The 21,705-nt window shown below is 52.7% G+C and overlaps 10 protein-coding genes across 10 annotated transcripts; 6 read left to right on the forward strand and 4 right to left on the reverse strand.

Annotated features, from left to right (window-relative positions):
* Positions 1 to 80: 80 nt before the first annotated feature.
* On the forward strand, positions 81 to 4,565 carry N7459_002725 (uncharacterized protein; the record flags this gene model as incomplete). The annotated part of the gene is made up of 6 exons (XM_056941910.1): positions 81 to 136; positions 201 to 564; positions 629 to 3,119; positions 3,172 to 3,258; positions 3,314 to 3,535; positions 3,589 to 4,565. The coding sequence occupies 6 exons, from the start codon at positions 81 to 83 to the stop codon at positions 4,563 to 4,565; spliced, it is 4,197 nt and encodes a 1,398-aa protein (XP_056801793.1).
* A 265-nt stretch (positions 4,566 to 4,830) lies between these two features.
* On the reverse strand, positions 4,831 to 5,475 carry N7459_002726 (uncharacterized protein; the record flags this gene model as incomplete). Its single annotated transcript, XM_056941911.1, has 1 exon — positions 4,831 to 5,475. The coding sequence occupies one exon, from the start codon at positions 5,473 to 5,475 to the stop codon at positions 4,831 to 4,833; it is 645 nt and encodes a 214-aa protein (XP_056801794.1).
* A 496-nt stretch (positions 5,476 to 5,971) lies between these two features.
* Positions 5,972 to 7,330, forward strand: N7459_002727 (UDP-galactose transporter HUT1; the record flags this gene model as incomplete). Its single annotated transcript, XM_056941912.1, has 2 exons — positions 5,972 to 6,204; positions 6,259 to 7,330. The coding sequence occupies 2 exons, from the start codon at positions 5,972 to 5,974 to the stop codon at positions 7,328 to 7,330; spliced, it is 1,305 nt and encodes a 434-aa protein (XP_056801795.1).
* Positions 7,331 to 7,797: 467 nt separating this feature from the next.
* Positions 7,798 to 8,375, reverse strand: N7459_002728 (peptidylprolyl isomerase; the record flags this gene model as incomplete). Its single annotated transcript, XM_056941913.1, has 3 exons — positions 7,798 to 7,952; positions 8,027 to 8,129; positions 8,226 to 8,375. 3 exons carry the CDS (start codon positions 8,373 to 8,375, stop codon positions 7,798 to 7,800), a joined length of 408 nt encoding a protein of 135 aa, XP_056801796.1.
* Positions 8,376 to 8,602: 227 nt separating this feature from the next.
* N7459_002729 (uncharacterized protein) lies at positions 8,603 to 9,399 on the forward strand (the record flags this gene model as incomplete). The annotated part of the gene is made up of 2 exons (XM_056941914.1): positions 8,603 to 8,707; positions 8,764 to 9,399. The coding sequence occupies 2 exons, from the start codon at positions 8,603 to 8,605 to the stop codon at positions 9,397 to 9,399; spliced, it is 741 nt and encodes a 246-aa protein (XP_056801797.1).
* Positions 9,400 to 9,590: 191 nt separating this feature from the next.
* On the forward strand, positions 9,591 to 10,013 carry N7459_002730 (uncharacterized protein; the record flags this gene model as incomplete). The annotated part of the gene is made up of 1 exon (XM_056941915.1): positions 9,591 to 10,013. One exon carries the CDS (start codon positions 9,591 to 9,593, stop codon positions 10,011 to 10,013), a length of 423 nt encoding a protein of 140 aa, XP_056801798.1.
* A 431-nt stretch (positions 10,014 to 10,444) lies between these two features.
* On the forward strand, positions 10,445 to 14,114 carry N7459_002731 (putative histone deacetylase complex subunit (Hos4); the record flags this gene model as incomplete). Its single annotated transcript, XM_056941916.1, has 2 exons — positions 10,445 to 13,661; positions 13,723 to 14,114. The coding sequence occupies 2 exons, from the start codon at positions 10,445 to 10,447 to the stop codon at positions 14,112 to 14,114; spliced, it is 3,609 nt and encodes a 1,202-aa protein (XP_056801799.1).
* Positions 14,115 to 14,809: 695 nt separating this feature from the next.
* Positions 14,810 to 15,359, forward strand: N7459_002732 (40S ribosomal protein eS12; the record flags this gene model as incomplete). The annotated part of the gene is made up of 2 exons (XM_056941917.1): positions 14,810 to 15,131; positions 15,225 to 15,359. Coding segments are annotated over 2 exons (447 nt in total), but the record flags the coding sequence as incomplete, so codon positions are not given.
* A 636-nt stretch (positions 15,360 to 15,995) lies between these two features.
* N7459_002733 (protoporphyrinogen/coproporphyrinogen oxidase) lies at positions 15,996 to 17,938 on the reverse strand (the record flags this gene model as incomplete). Its single annotated transcript, XM_056941918.1, has 7 exons — positions 15,996 to 16,341; positions 16,417 to 16,667; positions 16,727 to 17,152; positions 17,223 to 17,573; positions 17,634 to 17,714; positions 17,781 to 17,850; positions 17,925 to 17,938. 7 exons carry the CDS (start codon positions 17,936 to 17,938, stop codon positions 15,996 to 15,998), a joined length of 1,539 nt encoding a protein of 512 aa, XP_056801801.1.
* A 911-nt stretch (positions 17,939 to 18,849) lies between these two features.
* Positions 18,850 to 21,162, reverse strand: N7459_002734 (MDR family MFS transporter; the record flags this gene model as incomplete). Its single annotated transcript, XM_056941919.1, has 9 exons — positions 18,850 to 19,230; positions 19,293 to 19,453; positions 19,508 to 20,011; positions 20,070 to 20,141; positions 20,195 to 20,218; positions 20,276 to 20,450; positions 20,513 to 20,564; positions 20,621 to 20,697; positions 20,752 to 21,162. The coding sequence occupies 9 exons, from the start codon at positions 21,160 to 21,162 to the stop codon at positions 18,850 to 18,852; spliced, it is 1,857 nt and encodes a 618-aa protein (XP_056801802.1).
* Between the last annotated feature and the right edge of the window lie 543 nt (positions 21,163 to 21,705).

The following is a 21,705-nucleotide window of genomic DNA, read 5'->3' on the forward strand; positions in this document are numbered from 1 at the left end:
GCAGAGCTGCTCATTGACCACCCCTGCCTTCGTGGTCTGCTCTTGCTCAAGTCAAGTGTATGGCTTGAGGCATGCGCTAGATGTCGACCCAAGCGCACAACCCGTTACCCCAAGTCGGGAAGCTCGTGAGCGTGGTGTGAGTTCGGACGCGTGCTGGCCCTTTTGCATCTCCCAACGCTGATTATATTTGCATTATCCAGACCTGTCAGTCTCAAGGAAGCCGCCCTTGACTCACCAACCTTCCGCGCCACCACCCTCCACTTCTGTGACCAGATCGATTTTATCGAGAAATGGCTGGACGGATATGCCCGAGCAGCAACCAAACTCACCTCCGAGCTGACAGCTCTGGAGAGTGTAGTTAACAGCTTTCTCTCTTACTCAACACATCCCTTGGTGGTCTCCGAGGCCGTTGTTGATCATGACTACACACTACTGGCGATGCGGAGGTGCGGGGAAGGTTCGAAGGACCTTTGGCATGGATTGGTTACTGCGACCAAGAAAATGGAGTCGTTGATTGCTGAGCCAATCCGTACTTTCATACATGAAGACTTGCGACATTTCAAGGTACCATTGGAATCCTGCGAATGTTTACTTGCTCCATGTTCGAGGTTGTCTGACCCTGGTGTAGGAAACTCGCCGCTCCCTCGACCACGCCCAGAAACAGTACGACTACTTGCAAGCCCGATATGCTTCCCAGTCCAAATCAAAAGATACCTCTACCCTGAGGGAGGAGGCGTTCCAGCTCCATGAAGCCCGGAAGGCCTACTTGAGAACGTCCATGGACTTCTCCGTTTCCGCTCCCCAGGTTCGCAACGCGCTTGATCGACTATTAGTACGCGTGTCATTTGACCAATGGCGAGATTTCCGAAGTTTCCACAATAACAACAGCATGACTTTCTCGAAGTGGGGGAGTGAGATGGACCGAATCAAGGGTTGGGTTCACGAGATGGAAGCGAGTGACAGGTCCTCTAAGCGGGAACTTCTCGCTACTAGAAAGCAAATCGAGGAGGCTGCAGAGTTGGTTGCTCGGCCCTCTCGTGAACTGGAGGATTATTCAATCTCTACCGTTCCCTATCTCGGCTCTCGTCCTTTGTCGACGCTCAACATGGGCAAGGAAGCGAGGCCTGAAAAACAAGGTTGGGTTTATTTACGAACCCTCTCGGGTAAGCCGACTCGCACCGTGTGGGTTAGGCGTTGGGCTTTCCTGAAACATGGTATCTTTGGATGCCTCGTGCAAGGTGCCCGTACTGGTGGTGTGGAGGAAAGCGAAAGAATCGGCGTGCTCCTCTGCAGTGTCCGTCCTGCATTCCAGGAGGAGCGACGGTTCTGTTTCCAAGTCAAAACGAAAAACAACAACATTGTGCTGCAGGCCGAAACCCAGAAGGAGCTGATGGATTGGATTGGCGCCTTCGAAGCCGCGAAACAGAAGGCGCTGGAGAACCCAACTAGCACCGACTTATCAATTTCTGGGAAGGTAACTGTTCAGGATCCCGCTTTCGCCATTTCTCAACCTCCTGCCCCAGAATTCACGGCAGATCCGACAGACTCCCTCACCCCTCATCCAAGCGACGAATCAAGCCAGGGCGAGCGCACCTCAACATTGCCCGTCCCCGAACGCGACGGGCTTGCGTTCAGGAATAGCACCGAGATCAGTGGTCGAAGACTCGCCGGTCTGGATAGCGAAAGTTCTGCCCGAGAACACACCTCTCGGATCATCCAGAAGCTGGATCTTCATCGCAAGTCAAACCATGCAGCACCGACATCCCCTTCTATCCCAGGTCCCGCGGGCGGCATCGCCAGTCTCATTTCAGCTAGTCACAACATTCTCCCTTACAGGAGCGCTGCCCCGGTAAACGCCAAAGATAACAATGGAAGCCGGGGTCGGAGCACAAGCGTCCTTGACGAAGCAGGGGCAAGCCTTGCACCTCCGACACTTGCCAACCCGCCCGCTCCTACAAGCATGAGCAAAGCAGCGGTGGTTGTCAATAATGAAAGAGGTATTGGCTTAGGTCTTGTGGATAGCACAGGTGGCATGCCTAGCGGTATGATGGCGAATCTTTGGGGTAGTTCTAACTGGGGCTTCATCAACAAGCTTGAGCGGGAAAGGTTACAACAAGCGAACGGAGGCCAGGAGGACTCTTCTGAATGTCGCCCCCCGTCTGTGATGAGTGATTCAACGAAGCGAACCATCGCTGCCCAAACCGAATCACCTGCTTCACCACAAGCTTCTCGACATCCATCAGGACCCCGCCACAGACAAACTGTGAGCCTTGATGGGGACGCCTCAAAAATCCAGCGAGCTGCCTTGGGCGTTGAGCAACACCAATATCCCTCTATTTACCCGCAGCAGCTGAAGATTCAAGATTCCCAATTCCGGTTGCTGTTCCCCGATGTCAAGAGGGAAGAAGCACTGGTCTTGGTGTTCAGAGCAACGTGGAGTCCAAATGAGCAGCAAGAGTTCCCTGGGAGAGCTTATGTTACAACAACCAACATCTACTTCTACAGTCATCACTTTGGACTGGTTTTGACCACGAGTGTTTCCTTGGACAGCATCAAGGAAGTCACTGCAGCCTCTGGAAGAGACTGCGACTTCCTCTTCCTTCATACGATTCCTCCCTTGGGAAGCGACACTCCTGGCCGTGTTACGATAAAGACTTTCCTTGAACCGCTGCGGCTTCTTGAGAAGCGCTTGAACTTTTTGATCCAAGGATCGATTGCTGTCGAACCTATGAGTCTCGAGTCTGTTCTCCAAGAGTTGATCAAAATGGACACTGGAACTACCATCAGGCAATCGAGCGCCGATAGCTGGGAAGATATCTCGTCTGGGATTGCAGACTCCAAGAACGATGGAAGCCTTGCTGTACATGGTCGTTCGAAAGATATCCGTGTGCCAATCTATATTGACAAGGACCTCGATTTGGATGGAGGCAGGGGCGGTCGTGGACGAGACATACCAAAGTTCAGACTGCCCACCCAACCAGTGGAGTATGTTCCACAGGGAGACATTGTGCTGGCAGTTGAAAAGGTTCTTGATGTTAGCCCGAAAGGCCTATTTCACATTATGTTTGGAGACAAGAGTGCTGTTTGGCAACTTCTGCTTCATGAGCGTCAAGCTCGAGGTATGTGGAAATGTGCCTTTTGGCTTGCGTTCTATGCTTACATGCTATGAAGATATCAAACAAGGGCCTTGGGCTAGTACAGAATCCCGGCATCTCCGGCGAGACTTTCAGTATCACATTTCGTCGACTGATTTCCTGGGTAGGAACGCCCACATGCATTTGGCGAATAATTAACTGACTTGGATTCCACGCAGGACGGACCCAAGACAACGCAATTTCCGATTATCAGATTGTTGATGTGCTCAACGACCATCTCTGCTATGTGATAACCGATAAGCGGACCCCCTGGCATCTTCCTCTCCGGCGATCTTTCCGACTTGTGAGCAAGGTCGTCATTACATTCGTGGCCAAGTCGAAGAGCAAGCTTGCGATCTACACCAAAGTCGAGTGGCTCAAGACCCCGTACGGCCTACAAGGTGAGTAATTGTTGATCACTGCCATACAAAACTCGTTCTAAAGCTAGCCCCAGGAATAATTGATAAGAAAGCCAGTGACGACCTAGAGCAAGACGCTCTTGATCTGGTTGACCTGGTGAGTGACCAGGTACGACGCCTGGGTGCACACAGCCGCACCAAGAAGGCCATCACTATCTTTGGCCATGTTGGACGGCAGAGCCACGTTTCCCATTTTAATGGGGTCGGCGAGAATTTGAAAGTGGAACCGCGAAAGCCTCGGGTTCAACGCACCTTGCCCCAGCTTCTTCTGGAGATCTTCTTGTCTGTGCTTGAAAGCACCTTGTCGCTATTAATGCTGTGGACATTTTCCATTGTTCGTTGGTCGTGGAAGACCGTAAGCGCACACAAGGTAATACTGGTCCTATTGACCACCAGCGCACTGATCAACGGATTCTATTCCTCTCGGGACGGCTGGGACTGGTGGCATGAGCGCCATGCAATCAATTTCATGGCAAGATTAGGAGTTCAGCCTAACATGGTCATGAGCAAGGCCATCTATATCAGAGACATTGACGAGGCGGTCGCCAACTCCACAATCTGGCCCCAGACCGGAAATGCCAGCAACTGCTTCGGTGCATTCCAGGAGCAAAACATGCGGTACGCCGAATTGCCTCTGTCTCTCAGCACCACCGGGCCCCGTGACGCAGTGGCCAAGAGCGCAACGAAGCGCTTCCAGCAAACTCGTGAACGCCTCGGAACGTACCGTCACAACCTTCTCGTTGCACTGCGTGTGGTGAACAGCATCGAGAAGGAAGTCGTCCAACACGAGTGGGAACGCTGGCTCCGTGAAGAGCTTCGGCGTTGTCGCCAGGTGGAGATCCTTCTTGGTGGCCAGGGCTCGGAAGGTGAAGCAGACGCCCAAGCCCAGGCTGAACGGATCTTTGCGGAGAACACGGACAGCGTGAAGCAGTGGTATGAAAAATATTGCTTGAGCTGCCAGTTGGAGCAGGAGCATGTCCGGGAGACTGACCGGGACAACTTGCTGACTTGATCTGATTCCTTCAAACCCGATCTCGCCCCATGTACATCTCTCTTTGACCGCCGCTTTTTTGTACCACCAACTTGCATCTCGCTCTCTGCTTTTCACACAATTACTATACCCAGTGCCCCTGCTGTATGTTCTGTGGATATTTAATCTTGGCGTATCTAAATGCCGACACATTGCTTCTGTACACAATTGTCAGTGAGGACTCTTCCGAAGGAACCATGAAAATATACAAGTACACACCTGGCCATTTCGAAACACCCAGTGGGACTCAGTTCTGCCGAGGCTTCACTTCGCCTTCCTGTACAATGTAGTATACCACCGTCCCGTCGCCGCCCATTCCCCGATCCACCATAGCCAACAGCATTCTCTTACTTCCCCATTCCTTAGTCGCATTTGCCTTTTCTCTTCGCGCATAGTACTCCTCCAGTTTCTTCGCTTTCTCAGAATCCACCTCATTCCCACCGGCAAATTCAGGTTCAGATTCAGATTGTGTTGATTCGCTCTGAGTGACCTGGATTCCCGACTGCGCATCAAAGACCGCCGCCATACGCCCTAAGCTCCAAGACTGCCCCTGTGCTGTCGGGATCACAAACATCCGCTCCGGCTTCAGATCGTCGTCACGGAGACCTTGTTCTAGCATGTAGAGCTGCTCGTCTGGGTGTGTGTATACGCGGTGCGGGGGGACCCCAGAGATCAAGGTTCGAACATGAGCGTCAGGCGACGAGTCTTTTGTACTTGACGGCGTAGGTAGGTCATGAATCTGGAGAGAGGTCCATAGGTGCTGGTGTTGGAGGTTATGCAGGATTTGGATGGTGGTTGCGGCGTGGGGGTCCCCGGAGGCGGAGGCGGAATCAATGAGCTTTGTGAGGGCTGAAGGCTTGGGAGACATATGTAATTCGTGGTTGTTGGCCATTTTGAGAGAAACCTCTTGAGTTTGAACGAGTCGTGTGGTTAGCGCAACGGCGTTCTGCATTGGGCTTTGGTCAAAAGTCGTGCATAAAATCGGGCAGTTTGTGCTTCACCGCCTACTAGAACAGAAGATATTGTGACACCGCTTTCCCAATTTCCCGAAGAGTGGTTCAGGGATTGGATTGAAGAGTCAATTCGGGCAAGCCAGATAGTTCATGTCTGGAGACTGATTCGTCAGGTTGCAAACAGCAGGATGCAGAATGCCGTGGTGGGTGTTCCTCCCAGGGCTCTGGCGGGGCGCGCGGCGATCACTGATTGCCGATAAGATGCGCGCCAGAGCTAAGAACACATGGCATCATCTTTTTCAAGGTCCGCGCCAGGGTACAAAGGGGAGAACTCTGTCAATCCCTCGGAACCAGAAACGATTGTCCAATCACCTATTATAGCTGGTTGGTTTCGTCTTTGTTTCTCAACCACTCGTCGAGTCCCCAATCGTCGCAATGGGTCGGCAAAAGCAGACCACGCCGCTGCAGCGAGCTCCGTCATCTCAGTTGGTGAACATGACCCTCGACGACTCCCAAGTGCCTGGGAAGCACGCAAATGGAGGCACCACAAGTTCTTCGAATGCCAACAGGAGTGCCTCTTCAAAGGCAACGGCCACGCTGGAGACCGTTGCGGATACCCCAGGGCTGATGCAGCTTCTCATCTGTGTCCTTGGTATATATGCGGCTTTGTAAGTTGACTCCTCCAGCCTTGAGGATGTATCCAGCGACTAACATACCACAAGCCTCTCATGGGGCGTTCTGCAAGAAGCAATCACCACCACCGCCTATCCCATTCGCGCTCCAACAGCCGCCGAACCGGAACCGCCTACTGAGAGGTTCACTTACTCGCTCGTGCTGAACACGATCCAGTCCTCGTTCGCCGCCATCACAGGATTCATCTATCTCTTCTTCTCCACACCGAAGGGACAAAATATACCCTCCATCTTCCCGACGCGCAGCATCCTCTTCCCTTTGCTCTTGGTTAGCATCTCCTCGTCGCTTGCCTCGCCGTTCGGATATGCCAGCCTGGCACACATTGACTACCTCACCTTCATCCTCGCGAAGTCATGCAAGCTTCTGCCGGTTATGCTCCTCCACCTCACCATCTTTCGGAAGAAGTACCCGCTGTACAAGTATGGTGTTGTGCTCCTCGTCACTCTAGGCGTCGCCACTTTTACACTGCACCACCCGGGCACCAGCAAGAAAGTGGCTGCGTCGGCGGCAAAGCAGTCTGGCTCCTCTATGTGGGGCATTTTCCTGCTGTCTATCAACCTCCTTCTGGACGGTCTGACCAACACCACACAAGACCATGTCTTCTCTTCCCCCCAGCGGTACACCCGCTTTACTGGCCCCCAGATGATGGTTGCTCAGAACGTGCTGTCTACCGTTTTGACCGCCGCTTACCTCCTCATTATGCCGCACCTGTCTCAGAGCGGGATCTTGCACAACTTGCTTCCATTCCCCATACCCCCTTCGAATGAGACCGAGCTATGGTCTGCCATTTCTTTCCTCTCGCGCCACCCTGAAGCCTTGAAGAATGTGCTTGGCTTTGCGGCGTGCGGCGCCGTGGGACAGCTTTTCATCTTCTACACCCTGTCACGCTTTTCATCTCTGCTGTTGGTGACCGTTACCGTCACGCGGAAGATGTTGACTATGCTCCTCAGTGTGTTCTGGTTCGGTCACTCTCTGTCCGCAGGCCAATGGCTGGGAATTGTCCTGGTCTTCGGTGGCATTGGAGCGGAGGCAGTGGTGCAGAGACAGGAGAAGAAGGCGAAGGAGCGAGCAAAGAGTGAAACCGTCAAGAAACAGCAGTAGAGTTGGATCTAGGTGCTCTGTTTTGGCGTTTGTCGGGTTCTCGTGTATAGAAAGAACTGTATCCCCCTCCCCACCGAAGAGCTAGGTTCCATGGCCCTCAAGTTGCCTGGCCACTTCCTATATTAGAGCTAGACAGAATGGACGGAGGTAGTTCAGAATTTGATTTCGCTCCATAGATTCTGGGAGACTGCTCGGTTCGGTTTGAACGTCGTTGAGCTTAGTGCTGATAGGGAAAGCCTCGACATCCATTATTTACCCCTGCTCATCTGCTCAAGCCTCCCCTCGTATCTATAGCTCTTTGTTTCCTTGGTCCGCCCCCCAGGATTATCCACACCGATGAATAGTACCGTCCAGCTGCGACGCTGTCGAGCATCTCAATCTAAATCTACAGCGCAAGAAAAACCCTGGCCCTGACGTATCGATTTCACGGTCGTCAAGAGTTATCTTATCGAGCGTGATGCACCAGGTCATTTTCGCCCCTCAACCATGATTATGTGGTAGCCAAAGCCTGTCTTACTCTCAACGTAGTTTGGATTGCCCGTCGTGCTGGGCTCCAGCTCAAACGCCGCCTTTTCAAACGTAGGATCGAGACTGCCCCGAGTCTTCCATCCGAGAGAGCCTCCTGGGGTAAATCGTCAGATTACTCTGCCACAGGGCCACCACGGAGGGTAATAGCCTTAGAGGGTTCAATCTTACCTTGCCTAGCCTTGTCCTCTGAGAATTCGCGGGCAACCTCGTCGAACTTGGCACCATTGCGCAGCTTCTCTAGTGCTTCTTCTTTCTTGGAGTGTTTTTCACACTAAATACATATTAGGGCCAGTGAACAGCTAATTGGGTTATGCCTGTGGATGACTCAATCCAAGACAACCAGAAAGGAGACGAAGAAAGAACATACAAGAATGTGTCGCACATTCACGGCCGTGGCAGCTTTCAGCCCCCCTTTGCCCTTGTCTTTGGTGCCGGAGTCGTCGCTGGTGGCGTTATTGCCTTTGCCCTTGGCAGCTTTCCCCTTGTCACCACCCTTGGCGTTGTTCTTGGGAGCCATCGTGGCAGCAAAAGGCGTAGTTGGATCGTCGTCGAGTGTTGATGCAAGTTGATTTATTGGGTGCAATAGATGTGGGGCTGATGCCTGAGGCTGTAAGCGTGACGTGGGATACAAATGATCGTTTGTTCCCCGTGTGAACTCCGTGTTTTGACTTACATTCAAGACAGGAGTGTTCGCGAGTGTGCTGCCACTGGACAAAGTGTGCAGGGGATCACATATTTGGGTCGATGGACTATGATCTCGATGCAGCACGCATCGCTTCATTGCCCGCTGATGCATTCTATATAGCGGACTTTATTTCTGAAGATGAGGAGGCTTGGTTGTTACAGAAGGTGAGACGAGATGCTCAACCTACAAGGATCTGAAGCACTTCTGACTCTCGGTGCAGGTAGCATCGGCGCCTCTGCCGCGCTGGACCCAACTATCACATCGCCGTCTACAGACCTGGCCATCTGCACTCACCAAGGCTAACACTTTGCTGTCATCGCCATTACCGTCGTGGCTGGTAGCACCTGTCATCGAACCACGATTCAAGGCGCTGGGTATCTTCAACGAGGCACCACATGGGGTACCAAACCATGTACTCGTAAACGAGTACCGTCCTGGCCAAGGCATCATGCCACACGAGGATGGGGCGGCGTACCACCCGCTTGTAGCAACAGTGAGTCTGGGAGCCCCCATTGTCCTCGATCTGTATGAGAAACCGCCTGAAAGCGAGACGGTGGGCAGCAGCCCGTTGCCTCCTCACAGTCCCCAGCCACGATTTAGGATCCTACAAGAACCACGGAGCCTGTTGATTACGAAGGGTCAGCTCTACACAGATTTCCTGCATGGAATTGCTGAGACCACGGTAGATGATAATCTGGGCCCAGATTCCATCTGCAATTGGGAGCTTTTACAGCAACAGGAGCCCTATCAGGATGGTTGGTATCGGCGGGAAACCAGGACCAGCCTCACGTATCGGGATGTGCTCAAAGTTGCCAGGATGGGGGGTGCCTTCAAGTTTCTCGATGGGCCGAGCTAAATAATGCCCATTCGATTGACCCTGAGCCGAAATGACCGGTGCTCCGATGCCGATCGATCCCGAGATAGCTGGAAAGCTTGAGGCTCGCCGAGCTCGCGTGCGCAACCAGGCGGTGACAGAAGAAGTGCAGAGCGACTGAGGAGGAAATGAGACGAACTGCGTCGACGAGTGGAAGTAAGAGCTTCTGAGCGATGGTGCTGGGACAAGCAGATGCACATGCAGTTGACGGATGGGAGGGCGCGACACGAACGAATGGGCGAGAGGAGGCGCCCAAGCTGCGGTGCGAGCTGAAGTGGAGCAGGACGCCCCCGCCGATCCTCACCCAGGATTTGGGTGTGTTTGAGTCGAGTGCGTGTGGCCGAGAGTCGTTCGTCGGAACGTATCTCGCCTCTGCAGAGATTCTGCTCTCATCCCAGCTCCCCTACGGCTCTGGGGATGGGAGAGTTGCCATCCGGATTGAGGCGATCGCCACTTGGGTGGAGCCACTCTGCTGCTGCGGCCGGAATGGGACTCACGGGCCCGTGCCGTACACGCAGACGGTGGAAGGAAATAGGGGAGACAAGCGCAGAATCCAGTGGGCATTAGTCGCAGTGGACCGTCGAGATGTAGCGTAGCGTACCCACGGGGTGGTGGACGAAGCCGAGTGTGTAGAGGGGGAAATCGTCGGCGTAAGATCGAAGGGACCCATGGCCACCTTGGCCCGGGCCCGTCACTGACTTTCTCTTCCCCCATTCTTTCCCTCTCCCGTTTCCCCTTCTCCCTCTTCTCTCCCCCATCCTCTCTTCCCTTCTCCCACCCTCTCCCTCGGTCGCATTTCCTCGGCCTCGATTTTATTTCGTCCTTATAATTCGTCGTCGTCCCGCTAATCGATCTTATAATCTTTCGGGGAGCCGGTCTTGCCCACTTTTCGCTCTTCTCTCCTACGCCTTTTTGCGGTGATCAGCGTCTGCGCACACTTGCTGGCGTTGCCGACCACGGTCACTTAGACCTGTCGCGTACCTCCCAAAATGACGAGCGGAATTATATCACATCGAGTGCTATCGCTATGAGTGATGTCGAGGCTGCCTCTTTACCCGCTGCCTTGGATGTCGGTTCCACGCTGGCTGCTGTGAAGGCGGATGCCTCTGGGTCTTCGTCGCCCACAAAGGCCGCTCCACCCTCACAGCGCGACAGTCATGGATCGGATCTAATGGATTCGGAGGACGAAGGACAGGGACCACCAAGCCCCAAAGCTGATTCGGAGGCAGAAACCATCATCCAGTCAGGTCGGGAGTCGCTGTCGCCAGAGAAGAAAAGGAAACACATTAGACATGACCCGCTCCGCCATGTTGTTGACGGGATGGATGAGAATCAACGCAAGAAGCCGAGGATTGATGGGGAGCGGAGGCACTTGGGCTCTCGTTCGCCGAGCCCGTCTGAACGTGTTGGATCGCCGCCCTCGGTCGTTAAAATTGAGAAGGTGGATGATGCTCCCTCGGTTACCCGGGAGGCGCTGGAGGAGCGAGGTGTGAATGGTCCAGATAGGCCACCCACTTATAGGAAGAGGAGTTTCAGTGACATTGTTGACGAAAAAGGCGAGCGCCGCCGCCGCGCCTCCAATGCGATGAGTGCTGCCCCGGGCGACCCCAAAAACGTCAACAACATTCGGCTTCCACGCCCTTCGTCGACCACACGATCTGTCTCGCCCAACCGCCCCTCTCACCAACGCTCCGCTTCTGGCTCTCAAATTGTTTCAAAAAAGAAAGCCCCTACTCCTCTCACAGGTTTCCAGCGCCAAGGGTCCGAGGACAGGCAATCCACATCTTCCTCCGCCAGCGGCTCTCCGCTTCCTAGTGCTCAGCTTCGCAAGCTTGGATCCGGTATAGGTGCCTCTGCATCACCTGCCAAGCAGATGGGACCGAAAAAGCTGCGTGACAAGAGCGGCCGCACTCCTCTGGCCAGAGCATGTGCTGATCGGAAGTATGATCAAGTTGTTATGCGCCATGGGGAACGTCCGGAAGATTTGAATGTTCCCGACAATGCTGGGAATACCCCATTACAGATTGCGTCTCTGAATGGTGAAGCCCCGATTGTCAAGTTTCTGCTGGAATCCGGCTGTGAGATTAACACCAAAAATATCGACAAAGATACACCTTTGATTGATGCGGTGGAAAACGGGAATGTGGATGTGGTCAAGCTCTTGCTGGAGGCAGGTGCTAACCCGCGAACTGTGAATGCCTCAGGCGATGAACCATATGAGCTTGTCCCGCAGGATCTGAAGGAAGATGAGTACGATGAGATCAGGAAGGCACTTGCCGATGCCAAGGCACAGTCACGGCCTAGTCGAAGGTCTGAAGAGCAGCCTGGGACAGACCTCAAGGCGGCGTCGTTATCTCGGCGAGCATCTGCTGCCAGTCCTTCGCGAAGCCCTCCACCTCTGGGTGGTGCAATGAGTCGTCGCAAGACTGGCCGTAGTGAGGTGACGCGAAACGACCTTTTGTGGACGCAGCCAACATCAGAGAATTTGCGAGAGTTTGCTGCCAAGGGAGATGAAGTGGGGGTTGTGAGCATCTTGAATATCCTCCAAAAAGCTGATAACGCGTCTTTGATTGCTGCAGCAAAGGGTGGCCATCATGACGTGTTGTCTCTGATGTATGCAATGGGCGATGCTGATGCTGACCCTAACCCGTTGCGGGGGTCAGGCCACAAACCAGGTTACAATACTCCGATGCTTGCTGCCATTGGTCGCGGAAAACCCAGTGTTATTCAACTCATCCTCAACCAACCTGGCTTTGATCCCACACGTCGATTGTTTGAAAACCGCGCTTATTTTGAACTTTCCCGAGCTCGCCAAGGGGAGAACTGGGAGGAAGAATACGATCTCTTGAAGACAGCATACGAGCAACATTCAGGTTCAGGCAAAGGTCGTAAGGATCTCTCATCCCCACGACGCCCCCGGAAAGAGAAAGACGAGAAACGATCCGCCCGCAGAGAATCTTCATCCCCGGTGTCCCGCCCAAAGAAGCTTGGTGATAGCCCCAACACCAATCGCTCTCGTCTTTCAAAAGACGTGGATTTCCTCAAGGAGAAGCGACGCGAGAAGGAGAAGGCCAGCGTAATGGGATCTCGTGCTAAGATCCCTCGCGACTCCCATGATCACTCGCTCGCCAGTTCGGATCATGATTCTGCACGTCCAGACTCCATGAAACCTAAATCACGACGAGACAGCGAATCTAGCGGTGTGGTTCGCGCTGATGAGGTGCGGAAGAGGCGTCTCATTGCTGGACGTCGCCCCCAGGAACGCGATCGACGCCCCAGCCTTTTTTCTTCCGATTCCCTATCTGGCCGAGAGGAGGCCCCTAAGCCACGCGACAATACTACCTCCGACACCATCTCTTCCTTGAAACGTATTCGCTCTGAAAATTCTCCTGAACGATCTCGCTCTCGCGATGCGGATAGCGACCGTCTGTCCCCTGAATCACGCAAGAAGAAACGGCGCGTCCTTTCTGACGAGAGGCCAGCGAGCGTTCTGAACGGTAGCTCCCGAAAGGCTGATGATGCGGTGGATGGGGAGAAGGCCCATCGCCGGTCTCAAGAAGAACGGAACCCAGATCTTACGGCGCGGAAGCCTGTCGATACCTCCAAGAAAGCGGCTATTCAAGAGGCCCCTGACAATCACTCCGCCAAGAATGGTGATGTCAAGGCTGAACCCCACGAGCCGAATACCAAATCCGTCTCAGACGTCCCCACTGATGACAGGCGAATCGAAGTTGAGGCGGAGAAACGTCGACAGGCTGAGGCGAAGAAGGCCGAGGAGGAGCGGATTGCGGAAGAAAAGCGCATCGCAGCAGAAGCGGAGCGAGCTTGCCTGGCTAAGGAAGAAGCGGATCGGGCCGCTCGTGCTGCTCGTGAAAAAGCCGAAGAGGATGAGCGCAAGCGCAAGGAAGCCGAGCAGCGACGTGCAAAGCAAGCAGAGGACGAGCGTCAAAAGCGGGTTGAACAGGAACGGGCTCGTATGATGAAGATTCGTCGCGACCAAGAGGCCCAGGAGCAGCGACGTCGCGATGCTCTCCCTGGCCGTCTTCGCATCGCCGCCAACTACGTTGGGACCAACGATTCTCGTGCCAAAAGCCATGTCTGGCTCAAAAACTTTTTACCCCTTGTTACGGTGATCACATCCCAGCTCGAACCCAGCTGTCCTGAAGACGTGATGGCCGAGAAATGGATTCCGAATTACTTGGTGGCTCCCTTGCTGGCTACCAATGATCTCCAGCTTTCCCAATGTGAGTTCCCACCCATTTCGTTTTGCATAATGTGTAAGGCAATACTGATGCTCAACTACAGATGCCACCTGGGAGAAGCGCAAGGCGACCCAGACCCAGCGCATGAACCTTTGGCGGTGCACTCGACGAATGTTGGTCTACACAGATGACCCCAAGTACCGTAACGCAACTTTCGCAGAGATCATGCAACTGGATTGGGAGACACAACCAAAGTACTTCGATATGGAGCATGTCTTCTGGATTCGGCTTTCCGATTTCATGGACCTTGTTCCGCATATTCCCCATCTTCATGGGTTGGAGCTCGAATTTCTGAAGATGCACATCGACCCAGAGCCTACGGCCCGACCCAGCACTCCTCACCTTAATGGTCATACTCCGGCAGCTGTAAACGAAACCAGCGGCTCCGATCTTCCCAACGGCAATGGCTATTCTCGGCCTGGTACATACTTCTAGTCTGTTGTTTGCAGCGTCTTCGCTATTCAAGTTTACGGCGCGATTGGCAGAATTCCAGCGGGGTGTACAGGACGGATTTCTGATTGTACGATTATGATACCTCTTGCGTTCATGTAACGAATCTACTTTTGTTTAGTAGTTCTATGTCTCAAACCAACAAAAACAAGATGAACCATCTCAGACCATTGTTCGTCAATTTGACACCCATAACATTCACCTGCACACCTCAAGTCATGGCGGAAAGACGGTCCATGTCACGTGATGATGAAAACGTGATGACATAAGTAGGGCACACACAGCCCTGGAGCCGAAAACGAGAGTGGAAACCCACCAAAAATTTCCCCGTCAACCACCTAATCTCCATCATTCGAAATCACCTCTTTGAGGATCATCCGACATTTGAAAACAACATACCAGCTACCCAGCACTTACAGTAGCATTCAAAATGGTACGTTCCCCGCCAATCGCGCCCCCGCATACCAGCGCCGCAGACAACATGAGCAAATGGGATTGAGTACATCCATTGAATCTGGGCCACGCCGATGAACTTTTTCCCAATCAGGGATTGGAATTCACCTTTTTGGGACCTTTCAAATCATCTGACGTGCTCAATTCTCAATGCTCTGGTGTTGAAGGCTCGCCGCATATACCGTCAAAACGCATCATGACTTTCTAACATACCTTTCTCATTATAGTCGGACGGAGAAGAGACCCAGTCCAACCCCCCCGTTGCCGCCGATGAGGTCGAGGTTTCTGCCGATGCCGGCAGCGGCCAGATGTCCGTCCTCGACGCTCTCAAGGGTGTCCTGCGCATCTCGCTGATCCACGACGGTCTTGCCCGTGGTCTGCGTGAGGCCGCCAAGGCCCTCGACCGCCGCGAAGCTCACATGTGTGTCCTCAACGAGGGCTGCGAGGAGGAGGCCTACAAGAAGCTCGTTGTTGCCCTGTGCTCCGAGCACAAGATCCCTCTGATCAAGGTCCCCGACGGCAAGATGCTCGGCGAGTGGGTCGGTCTCTGTATGTGATCCCCAGTGTCTGATTTCAGATGAATCCTGATTTGGAGCGATGAAACGGAACTTTGTTGCTAATATTGCTTTTTTTTCCCTACAGGCACCCTTGACCGCGAGGGCAACGCCCGCAAGGTCGTCAACTGCTCTTGCGTCGTTGTCAAGGACTGGGGTGAGGAGTCCCAGGAGCGCTCCGTCCTCCTCAACTACTTCCAGACTGAGCAGTAGATTAGTCCCTCAATGGACTAGTCGTGCTGACGGTCTCGGAGGGATGGATGCCCTCGGTGTTGCGTGATGGCTGTTGATCGAGGGATATGGGATGATGTGGTTCATCTCGCTGGTGAATCTAGGAATACTAGTTTCTGGTGCCGTGGGTTGGACATGTACATTTCTCTGTTTCGATTCCTCGAGCCTTTCGATCGTATGGCTTGATGCCATGTCCCGTTTGCTCGGGAAGATGGTACTGTGGCATCTGGACATCCATTTAACTTGACCAAAATACCACGACGATGTGATGACATTTATTTCTATTGTAATGTGATTTCGCTGCGGAAGTGCGAGGCCTGGGATTGTCGATGAACTCTCAGGTCGAACTCGCAGCTTAAAAAATGCTGGCAAGGTTTACCTGCTGCCGGGAAACCCGACCTTGATCTATCAACCCGGACCAAAAGCGCAGCGACTTATGACAGTGACTCATGCAAGTGATCCTCAATTCATTATCACATTGAATTCTTAGCTATCGCGTCTATCCCACCGAAATGTCAGCCTCCACTATCGTGCTAATCACAGAAACAGTCCAAGCCATCCAGGCAGGAGTGCAATATGATCACGTAGGCCTAACACTCAGCTCAGTCTTATCTACAAGATACACATCTTATTTCTGACGCAGCTCCAAGTTCTGCTTCTGGAACACCTGCGCCCCATCCACGAGCCGGCGCTCCACATTCTGGCGACCATTGACGAAGTCAGGGTAGTTGAGCGTGAGCTCGACGGCGCCGTTGACGACGTGGTCCACAGCCTCGACGCCGAGCATAAATGAGTGGTCCTGGTTGCCGACCTCGTACTTCCAGGATCCAAAACGGCCGCGGGACAGGATATCCTGGTTGTAGAGGTGCGGGAGCAGTTCCTTCAGCGCGCCATCGCGCTCCAGGCTGGGGGTTGGGTAGCCGTGGTCGAAGCGGCGGTGGTAAGTGCTGACGATTTCGTCGTCGGGCTTGAGCCTGTGATGCAGAGAGTTAGTGATTGACTCAAAGTAGGTTATTTTGTATAAGATTGAGACCATGTCGATGACTTACATCTCGGTGTTGATCAGGCCCTGGATGCTCTCTGCTAGGATGGTCTTCTGATCCACCGGCTTCATCGAGGACTCGGAGACTTCCAGCATGATCGACCAGTAGGGGCCGGGCTTAGCACCGCCGGTCGTCTTTTGGCCGTTAGCAAGTTGGATGGTAGGCAGCTCGACATCATCGGCGGGTTGGTTGTAGGGAGAGTAGTTTGAGAAAATGGTAGCCCGATAGAAGGGGCAGTTGTCTTCAGGGAAGTAAAGCTAAACGACAAAGATTAGCAGTTATTCCTGATAGAGATTGACATCAAACCAGGACTTACCCAGCACTTATCGCCGATTCGCTCCGGCCGTTCACCACGAATACCGACACCAATCACATTGGTGCTGGAGAAGAAAAGCTCCTTGGTGAGCTTAACACCCTGGGTATCACCCATCTTCTCGACCAGGGAGTCGACGGCCATTGTAGACACCAGCTTTCCGTACTTGATTGTCGTGCCATCCTCCAGGGTGACCTTCTTACCGGCGGCGTCGACCTTGGTCACACTCCCAGACTTGCCGAATCGCTTCTTAGAGTCGGGGATAGTGCCTGCAACAGCAGTCCAGATACCACCAGTTCCGTCACGCGCAGGGAAGCGGAAGGTAGCGTTCGGGCCCCAGTTTCCAGCGACCTTGTCCATAATCACGTTGTTGACGAGCGCCTTAAGGTTAGGAGCGGCGACACGTTCACCGAGCCAAGAGCATTGCATCTAGACGCTCTGTCAGATTTGTATTCGAAAGAAATCCAAAAAAAATCCAACTTTTGTAAAGGAAACATACCTTGCTCGGGGGAACGGCCCACACCTTGAAGTTGTAGGGCCGCATGAAGATATCAGTAATGGCCGTTCCGACATTGCGGACATTCCACTCGTCGAAGTTCTGGGGCTTAGTTTTGTTCACCCGGGCCTCCAGGGCGGCATCGATCAGGGCGTCAATGCATTTGACCTGGTCGTCCTTTGGCAGGATCGAGATATTGTTCTGGAAGGGGTAGGGGACCCAGAGACCTCGGTAGCGGACGTATGAAATACGCTGGTGAGTGTACCAGTCGGATTCTTTCGGGAGGGCTTCATCCAAGCAGTCGTCGAAGTACTTGTAGTGCGAGAAGATGACATGGCCACCGACATCGTAAAGCTAGGGACCGCGTTGAGATGTTAGCAATTGACAGCGTTGGTCTGGGTCCGATATACCTACGAAGCCTTCCGGGGTGGTGTCGGTCGAGGCCAGACCACCGGGCTTCTCGTTGGAATCGATGATCAACCAAGACGGACCGTCCTATCCAGGCCAATTGATTAGCACAGACTCGATCGTAACGCAATGCAGCACGGAGTGTTGCCATACGATCTGGTTCAGCCGCTTAGCAGCACCCAACCCTGTGGGCCCCGCACCGATAACGAGCACATCAACACTCCTATCGCATCAGATTAGCGGTTAGCGGGGAGCTGCGAGAGCGCAAGAGGAACATGAAATGGCGGGGCGACGCACAGTTCCTGGGACATTTTGATCTGCGAGAAGGGAGGGTAATTGGAAGGGAAGTTCGCGGTCGAAAAAGCAGCAATTGACGACGTGCAGCTCTTAAGGCTCGCAAAGAGACGGTGAGACGAGCAGACGCAGTAGCAACCGCGACGAGGGGCCAGACTCAGCGCATGAGTTGTTTCAAAGGAGTCGCTCCACTGTGTGACGCGTCAGTTGGGTAAGCACGAATTACACCGCAACATGATATTGGCTCGCGCGAATCATCCCGCGCGCCTCCACTCGCGAGTCAAGTTGTGTATTCTGATTCGAGGAGCCCCGTCCCTATGTACTGTATTTGGGGCAGCGATCTTCTCGGCGTTGAGGTTGAAGCAGGCAGAAGATTGGGCAGGATGTGGCGGTGGTGATGCGACCGATCAGCGCTGCATTTCACTATATCTAAAATAGCAGGAGGCCACGCTTAGAGCGAGCAATCCTTCGTATGTACTTCTGCATGCTCACAGGGTCCAGCAGGCCTACTTTTTCAGGCTACTCATATCAGCAGGGTTTACCATTTGTTTACTATGCGCATCTGACGTTATAGTCACTCTCAATGTCTGATTTTGTGGCATAGAACAACCTCTCTACGGCTTGCTCATCAAGGCAAATTACCGATCATATTCGAGGCAAGAAAAATTGAACATAGGTAATTAGAGGGGAGGTTTCTTCTAGCATAGTAGTCCGCTGGTACACCGCTCGATATAACTGAGTCTAAACCTGACATGGAATGAACCTTGGAATGGCATATAACCCGTCGTGTCTGATAACCATTCGATACTTGCACCCACATCGACTACACAGAGATGACCAGGGGAGCTTTCGGGATATATAACCCGTCCAGATCCTTGACATCTTCATGAGTCAATGTGAATAAATTCTTGTTACACATCTCACGGTATCATGCACCAGTCTGTTCTGGCGAGGGTTTCTTCTTCCGGACATCTTTCCATCCCATCCCAAACGCAAACGCCGTACAAACAACACCAAGTGAAGCAGCCATATAAAAGACGTGATCTATGCTTCCTGTATACGCTTTCATAACCCCAGGAAGAGCTCCGCTCGATACTGCGTTTCGTACACCAGTGGCACCCGCCGAGATAATGACTTGAGGGTCGACGCTGGGCGCATCCTGGGGGATCAGTGACTTGAGACCGGCCGAGAAAATCACATCGGCGAATGTGAGAAATAGTGCGCCGGAAAGCGTTTGAGTGAAGATAAGAATTGACATTGCCACGGATACTTGTGTCTGCGGGAGTGTATTTTGAACCGCAATGATGGGCTGCACAAGGAAAGATTAGTTGATGTAATGGTTTTTTTCGCAGCCCAAGTGAGAGTACATACCGTTTGGAATCCAGCACCTCGACCCACTCCAAGAAGAATCTGATAACCAATCCACTTGCCAGGGGGTGTGTCGGGGGTGAATGTTGATATTAAGCCATTGGCAATCGAGGTGAGGATACCGCAACCAACAGCCCACGGAAGGTAATACCCAAATTTCCCAACTATTTTGCATTGTGAGTAGCCGGAAAATGAATATTTCAACGGAGGCAACTTACTCATGGCTCCTGAGATGACCGCCGTAAATAACTGCGACAATATGCTGGGGATGATATATACTCCGCTCAACATGGGGGACTTGTCCTTGACAGCCTGGAAATAGATCGGCAGGTAGTAAGAGCCGCTAAGCATGATTCCAAATATAGTGACCATGACCAAGCTACTCGCCCACACCTCTCGCTTTGCAACCATTGCCAGGGGAATCATGGCCCGGTCGCCTTGCGTGTATTCCCAGATTAGGAAGACGATAAATGTGGCTCCGGCACCACAGAAGAGTCCAATCACGGTCGCACTATCCCAACCGTAGGAATACTGGCCATATTCAAGCGCAAGCAGTAGTTGGATGGCCGCGGGAGCGAAGAACACAAACCCCACTAGATCAAGTTTGTAAAGGACTGTATCAAGAGTTGTTTCGATCGAGGACTTGGTGATTTGATCCGGAATATCGATGAAGACGAGAAGTACCGCCACAAGTGCGCCAACAGGAAGATTTATATAAAAACCTTGTGGAAGGAAAGGTTAGAGCACACTGTTGTCGGCAAGAGGCTGAAAAGGACCTACACCATCTCCAGGATACGTATTCGGTAAAAGCTCCTCCGATCAAAGGCCCGCATACTGATCCAAGCTGGGAGACTGTACTTTGTGTCAACACAAACTTGCGTCAGATTGCTAGAAGATAGACTTACACCCCATCATTATACCAATGAGCGCTGTAAATCATGTTAGCAAACGAGAGCATCCAAAAACAGCACACCTGGGAATCATACTCGGGGATTTATGCAATGGCACCGACGAGGAGACAATTGTCAGGCTACCATTCATCAGGCCCGACGAACCTATCCCGGCCACAGCTCGAGCAACAATAAACATTTTGGAAGAGTTGGCGATACCGCACAGAAGCGAGCCCAGCTCAAAGATAAAGAAGAAAACGAGGAAGCTCCACTGAAGTAAGTTTGTTCAGTCTGAGAATGTCCGGAGAAGACGATTGGTATATAGGAAAGTACCTTTGAGCTGAAGTTCGTGTAAATCCTCCCAGCTAGAGGCTGCAATGATGCACTTTCCAATCGGTGAGTTTGGTCCATTGCAATGTGGGTTCGCAAAGAAGAGCCTACCTGGCTATTTGATACGAGCTCCCATACCACCCCAGGTCTTGAAGAGAATGAAAATCGGTCGTAATTTTTGGAATGGCCTATGGCATATTGTCAGATACTGGTAATGTAATGGAGTAGTAAGATATAATCACGGTAGCGATGATCGAAGTATCGAGTAGAACCAAGAAGAAAACCAAAGTCAAGCCAACAACCACCAGAAATAGCTTTAGCCCAGTGAGATATTTTCGTTCTCCGTCACCTTGACTCTTGGTGGCTTCTCCTTGCTCCTCGTCTTCCTCTCTGTCGGTAGTTCCCGTCCTTTCTTCGATCTTGCTCTCGTATTTAGATGTGTCCGGTGCTGCCACCGGCCACGCCGGATCGTGTTTAGGTTCCTTGCTTGTCAACATGGAAGGTCGATCTCGCTGTAGACTGCCGATTGGAATACTCGTTGAGCTACTTGAGGGTGAACAAGCCTCGAAGTTGTCAACATCAAGCTCGGTGTTCGATCCATGCCGTGAAGCTGGGGTGTTGGAAACGTCAATCCGGCTGAGCGTCTTTTCCATGATGATATGGATGTATAGTAGATGTCAACGAGTCTCCGACAATTTCGGCGGGGAGATGGTAGAATAGCTCAGCCTGGGCTATTTAAAGATGGAGAAAAAAGCATCTTGTTCCGCTACGCAATCGGAGAGGATTCACATCTCCGACTGGCGTGAAGGATGCAGCTTTGAATAATTAGGCCATCACTGCTGCTGGTGGGTTTCAGACATAGATCGGGCTTCGATGAAGTTGAATCCCGAATCCCGAATCCCGAGGGGCCAGATCCCCATCGTGGATGATAACAGGGGGGAGATCGAGGTGGGTGGTGAAATTTCCGATCGAACCAGAATGAGCAAAAAAATGTATAGAGAAGGATTGATCGCAGACCGGGTGCGGCATGGCTCTCAAAGACTGTTTCCCACATTGAATCTATCCACGAAGTAAAGAAGTAAAAACAACGACGGGCAACGAGCGCCCAATCACGTGAACGCCCCCGGGGCCGCACCTTCCAAGATTGGAAGCTCCATGGCTGAGTCAGCTAAAACCGGATTTCGCCGCGTTCTTTG

This window comes from Penicillium hispanicum, assembly GCF_028827665.1.
Source record: "Penicillium hispanicum strain IBT 35686 chromosome Unknown utg000003l_segment0_segment0, whole genome shotgun sequence".
Lineage (NCBI taxonomy): Eukaryota > Fungi > Ascomycota > Eurotiomycetes > Eurotiales > Aspergillaceae > Penicillium > Penicillium hispanicum.